The following is a 6,187-nucleotide window of genomic DNA, read 5'->3' on the forward strand; positions in this document are numbered from 1 at the left end:
CAGAGGCAGGCTGGACGCAGAGCTGTCAGCAAAGGAAGGGCCAGCGAGGTGGGGCAGCCGGGGGATGACGACAGCCTGCAGGGACAGAGGCGCAGGGCATGGACAGCGTAGGACAGCCTGGGCTGGAGAGGGCAGAGGGATGTGCAGGAGCTGCAAGGCCCTGACAGAGCCAACCTGTGCAGCACTTTGGCCATGGCTGCTGTCCCTGGCCCTGAGGCCATGAGGAGGACACAAGTGACCCTTGCAGCCCTGGGGCCTCATTGCCTCCTTGCCCCTGCCCAGCAGCCTGGCAGGGGCTGCCCCATGGTCCTGCCCTTGGCATTGCACATCCCCACATGCCAGTGCCCCGGGAAAAGCCCTGAGCACTGAGGGAGGGACAGGATCTGCCTTGCCAGGGGCTGGGGCTCAGGCCTTGGCCCTTTGCATTCCTGAAACACATCCAGCTTTGCTCAGCATCAGAGACACCTTTGCCTTGTTTGTCCCCAGCTGTCATCACTGCCTCCAGAGTTCTGCTCTAATTGAAACCTGGAGACACTTTTTCAGTTGTGTCCCTCAGTGGGACACATTGAAACTTTGAGATACTTGGAAGTTTGAATCTGACTTGGAGTTCTTGAGAAGTTTTTTGAACACTCTCTCAGGGACGGAGTCTCATGTAAACAACATGAAAGCCCTGAGAGGCTCATTAACGTCCTTGTGCTGTTGCTGTGCTGCTGAGCTGGGCTGGGCTCCTGGCACAGAGGGAACTCCTGGCTACCAAGATGAGCTTCAAAAAGACATTTCTCCTGAGGAGCAGTTTCTCTCCCAGCCCAGCAGGGCTGAGGGTGCTGCCTGCAGCTACCTGAGAGGAGGGAAGCAGACAGAGGCTTAAAGCAACTGGAAGGACAGTTCTGAGCTTATTCATGGAGAAATCTTCACAGCTTCTGACACAGTAAGTCTCTGGCTGGAGGGATCTCCTAAAGCTGACACATGACAGCACAGATATGACTGTAAGGATGGCTCTGCTGGTGTTTCTGGTTTGGAGGAGGATGTGCTGCAGAGTGGGGCTGCCCTGGGCACCGTCAGAGGGACAGGGCAGGACAGCTGCTGCTGCCAGGGATGGCTGCAGGCTGGGAAGGTGGGGGTGCAGCCAGGGGTGCCCAGGGCTGTCCTGCAGAGCAGCTCCTGCAGCCCTGAGGGCTCTTTGCCATGGCCGGGGATCTGCCAGCTGCCCTGAGCAGCAGAGCTCTTGTGTCCCCTGGCAGCCAGCACAGCCCTCAGCCCGGGGGCTCGGGGCCCTCAGTCCCCTCCTGGGCCGGCAGAGCAGCACCAGAGATGAAGGGCATCTCTCCTGCCATTGCCCATTCCCTGCTGACCAGGGCCTGAGGGCGACTGTCCTGCACTGCTGCTGCCTGCGAGGGGCTGTGCAGGGCTGGGCAGGGAAAGGCTTTTCCTCAGGGCTCGGCTGTCTCTCTCCTTGCCTTGCTCAGCTGCTCCTGGCATTGCTGACAGGCTCTCTGGCAATGGCAGTTGCAGCTGCAGGGTCAGGCGCAGCCCTTGGGGCTCCTCCTGTGCAAGGTGAGCACAGCAATGAGGTGTCCCAGCTCCCTCTGCCCTGGGCAGCTCTGGGCAGGGCAGGCTGGCAGGCTGGCAATGAAATGATTCTCCTCAATCAGTTCCATGGCCAGGACCCTTGGTGTGTCCTCGGGGTGTCCATCCAAGCTGGGAGCTGCCTTCCAGGGGACACTGGGGGACAGGAGTGTCCTTGGCCAGGAGTGAGGTTGAGACTCTGAGAAAGGCTGAGCCATTTGGCTCTGCTGTGAGTCCCTCTGCTCTCAGCTGTGTCAGGGTGAGTTTTAGGGGAACACAGGGACTGCCCTTGATCTCAGAAAGGGCAGCTGGGAACAGATGGAGCATCAGAGCAGCTCCCCTCACCCTTCACTGAGTTACAGCCAATCCTCTTGCCTTGCACAGTTCTCTCTGCTCTCCCTGAGCACAGCAGGAAATCCTCTCAAACTGCCTTTGGCTGTCACTGTTCCTTAGCCCTGGGACAGGAGATGCTGCCAAGCTCCTCTGCCTTAGGGGCAGTTTGGTCTGATGAAGTGCAACCCAGGACTGGTCCCTGTCCCCCATTCCCATGACCACTGCTACAGAGCAGAGCTGACTCCTCGGTGTCCATGGGCAGAGCCACTGCTTGTCACAGCAACAGGGCCAGATCCCAGCAGAACTCCAGGCATGGGGCTGGAGGAAGAGCTCTGAGAAAAGGGAAATTGGGTGACACAGAGTGGCAGGGGCAGGGCTGGGAGAAAGGGCCTGGATATTGCCCAGGAAAGTCTCCCCTGACTTGTCACTGTCCTTTTCTCCATGAACAGGTTCCCATGGCCAGAGGATCAAAATGTCCAACAGCAGCTCCATCAGCCACTTCCTCCTCCTGCCATTCGCAGACACACGGCAGCTGCAGCTCCTGCACTTCTGCCTCTTCCTGGGCATCTCCCTGGCTGCCCTCCTGGCCAACAGCCTCATCATCAGCGCCGTAGCCTGGAACCACCGCCTGCACACCCCCATGTTCTTCTTCCTGCTCAACCTGGCCCTGGCTGACCTGGGCTCCATCTGCACCACTGTCCCCAAAGCCATGCACAATTCCCTCTGGGACACCAGGGACATCTCCTACTCAGGATGTGCTGCACAGGTCTTTCTGCTTGTCTTTTTTGTTTCAGTAGAGATTGGTCTCCTCACCATCATGAGCTATGACCGCTATGTGTCCATCTGCAAACCCCTGCACTATGGGACCCTCCTGGGCAGCAGAGCTTGTGCCCACATGGCAGCAGCTGCCTGGGCCAGTGGCTTTCTCATTGCCTTCCTGCACACAGGAAATATATTTTCCCTGCCCCTGTGCCATGGCAATGTCCTGGGCCAGTTCTTCTGTGAAATCCCACAGATCCTCAAGCTCTCCTGCTCACACTCCTACCTCAGGGAAATTGGACTCCTTGTGGTTAGTGCCTGTTTGGTATTTGGGTGTTTTGTGTTCCTTGTTTTCTCATATGTGCAGATCTTCAGGGCTGTGCTGAGGATCCCCTCTGAGCAGGGACGGCACAAAGCCTTTTCCACATGCCTCCCTCACCTGGCTGTGGTCTCCCTGTTTATCAGCACTGCATTTTTTGCCTACCTGAAGCCTTCATCCATCTCCTCCCCATCCCTGGATCTGACACTGTCAGTTCTGTACTCAGTGGTTCCTCCAATACTGAATCCCCTAATCTATAGCCTGAGAAACCAGGAGCTCAAGGCTGCAGTGTGGAGACTGAGGACTGGACGATTTCAGGGACATTAAACTGGTTTCCAATTTTGGCAATCATTTTCTAATAAAAGTCACATTTGATAGTTCTTGTTGTTTTCGTTGAGGAGTTATTTCCTGTGTTTTTTAAGATCGTCCACACAGTAAAATCACTGCTTGTGCCATTTCTCATTTTATTTCTCTCCCTCTTTGCTGTGGCCACAGTCTTTGTCAATGAGGAGCTGTGCTCTCAGTGGCTTTTAACAAACTAAAGGATCTTCCAGCCAAGTTTTCACCAGAGATCTCCTTTTGTTCCCTTCTGTGGAGCTGCAGCAGCAATGTCTGTGTGCAGAGCTGGGGCAGATCAGGGGTGGCACAGCAGCTGTGCCAAGGAGCAGCAGCACTTGGTGTTGCCAGTGCTGCTCCCGTGCCACTGCCCCGCTGCCCTGCTGCCCCTCGTGTTGCTGTAGGGCCTGAGTGCTTTCGGGGTCGCTGCCAGTGCTGGGGGTGGCAGTGCCGGGGCTGCAGCAGGGACAGGCCATGGGCACTGCTGGGGCACAGCTGACGCCTCAGGGCAGGGCCTGGGGGCTCGAGGCTCCTTGCCCAGGCTCTCTCCAGAACACGCCCAGGCCAATGCTGAGCAGAGAAAACCCCCGTGAGCAGCTGCAGGGTGGCCGTGGGCAGGCTGGGGGCAAACAGCATGGCTGGGGCTCTGCAAGGTCCCTGGGGGAGCTGGGAAGGAGCAGCAGAGCAGGGGCTGATCCATCCCCACTGCGCTGGACAGCCCAGGGCAGCGTCCCAGAGCGTCCTCATGGAGCTGCCAACAACATCCCCCCTTGGCAGCCCTGGCCTCTCCCCCAGCTCCCAGAGCTGCTTGATCCTTCCAGGCAGAGACACGACAGCACTGGCTCAGGAGCCCTGTTTGCATTGCACACAGCAGGCGTGAGCACCCCATGCTGTTGGTGTGGGGAGATGAACCTGAGTGAGCACAAACACCATCAGCCCTGGGGGCCAGCAAGGGCTGGGGATGGGAGGGAAACCACTCAGCTTTGTTGTCACCTCTGAAGTCAGCCAGAAAGTTTGTTCCCATGAGCTGTGAGTTTCCTGTCCCACTGCAGACGTTGTTGCTCAGAGCCAGGGCTGCCTGGCAGCCACCCCCAAACAGCCCTGAGCATTTCCTTTGCTTCACCTTTGCTTTCATTCCTCTTTCCTCATCCACATTTCTTCCTCTTGCCCATCCCTGTCCCCTCCCCTGCAAACAGCCCATCCCTGTTTGCCCTTTCCTCTCTGGCCCCACTCCCCCTTTCAGTTCCTGACTTGGCACCATGGGAACATCCCTTGGTGAGCAGGATCATCCTACAAGTGCTTCATGAATTGTCTGCAGGGTCCTGCAGTGCCTTGTGCTGTTCCCTTGCCAGAGGCAGCACAGGCCAGGGGGCACATCTGGACTGCTGTGTGTGGCTGTGAGGCTCCCTGTTGTGGGGCAGTGAGGAGGAGCTGGAGAGGCTCTGCAGGACTGACAGGATGGGCTTTGGGGCCTGTGGGGAGAAGCTGAGGGCCATGGGCTGCTGGACCTTCTGAAGAGGAGGCCCAGGGCTCATCCTGCAGCTGCTTCAAGGGTGCTTTCAGAGAATCACAGAATCAATGAGGGTGTAAAAGACATTTGAGATCATCAAGTCCAACCTGTGACCTAACAGCACCTTGTCTGCCCTGAGCCTCCTGTTCTCCAGGATAAACAACCCCAGCTCCAAACTCAGCCACTCCTCACAGCACTTGTGTTCCAGACCCTTCCCCAGCCTTGTTGCCCTTCTCTGGACACACTCCAGCCCCTCAATGTCCTTCCTAAACTGGGGGCCCAGAACTGGACACAGCACTCGAGGTGAGGCCTCACCAGTGCCGAGTACAGGGGAAGAATCACTGCCCTGCTCCTGCTGGCCACACCATTCCTGATCCAGGCCAGCTGCCATTGGCCTCCTTGGCCACCTGGGCACACTGCTGGCTCATGTCCAGCCTGCTGTCCATCAGTGCCCCCAGGTCCCTTTTTGCATGGCCACTGTCCATCCACTCTGTCCCCAGCCTGTAGTGCTGCAGGGGTTGTTGTGGCCAAAGTGCAGGACCTGGCACTTGGTCTGGTTAAACGTCACCTTGTTGGATTTGGCCCCTGCATTCAGTCTGTCAAGGTCCCTCTGCAGAGCCCTCCTACCCTCCACCCTACACTCACACCCAACTTGGTATCACTACTATTACATTAGGTCCTAAAGTGTCCCAATGGTCTCCTCGATTCCGTTAGCATATAGTGGCAGTGGCCCCTTGGTTCAATGGAGCCTCTCAGTGTCACAGTGGTTTTTTGTTGCTTGGGCCCTGCACTGTCACAATGGTCCCTTGCTTCCATGAGGTCTCACAGTGCAGCAATGGTCTCTGTGCTTCCACAGTTTCACAATGGCCTCTTGGTCCCATCTGGTTCCACAGTGTTTAAATTGTTTCCTTTATTCCATGAATCCCCACCGTTTAACAATGGCCCCTTGCTTTTGGTGACAGCGGGGCCACACAGAACTAAGGAGTCCATTGTGACACTATGGAACCTCATGGAACCAAGGAGAGCATTGTGACAATGTGGGGCTCCAGGGAACCAACTGGCCATTGTGACAATATAACTCCAAGGAGACCATTGTGACACTATGGAACCTCATGGAACCAAGGGGCCATTGTGATACTGTGAAGCCACATGGAACCCAAATCCATTGTGACACAACAGGGTCACATGGAGCCAAGGAGCCACATTGTGACACTGCAGATCCAAGGAGATCATTAGGACACTGAGAAACTTTATGGAGCTAGAAAAAAATTTCATTGTTACACAGAAAAGCATCATGGAACCAAGGGGCCATAGTGACACAAGGGGCTTCTTTGGAAGAAAGGAGACCATTGTTGACAGAACAG

At 56.5% G+C, this 6,187-nt stretch overlaps 1 protein-coding gene across 1 annotated transcript; it reads left to right on the forward strand.

Annotated features, from left to right (window-relative positions):
• The first annotated feature begins 2,371 nt into the window (after positions 1 to 2,371).
• Positions 2,372 to 3,304, forward strand: LOC146421965 (olfactory receptor 14A16-like). The gene has a single exon (XM_085046908.1). It carries the CDS (start codon positions 2,372 to 2,374, stop codon positions 3,302 to 3,304), a length of 933 nt encoding a protein of 310 aa, XP_084903034.1.
• The last annotated feature ends 2,883 nt before the right edge of the window (positions 3,305 to 6,187 follow it).

This window comes from Lichenostomus cassidix, unplaced genomic scaffold (assembly GCF_008360975.1).
Source record: "Lichenostomus cassidix isolate B80296 unplaced genomic scaffold, HeHo_3.0 HiC_scaffold_46, whole genome shotgun sequence".
In the NCBI taxonomy this organism is placed as follows: Eukaryota; Metazoa; Chordata; class Aves; order Passeriformes; family Meliphagidae; genus Lichenostomus; species Lichenostomus cassidix.

Bases quoted from the DNA above. Each gene is read 5' to 3' on its own strand.
- LOC146421965 (XM_085046908.1), top strand. From the start codon at position 2,372: ATGTCCAACAGCAGCTCCATCAGCCACTTCCTCCTCCTGCCATTCGCA.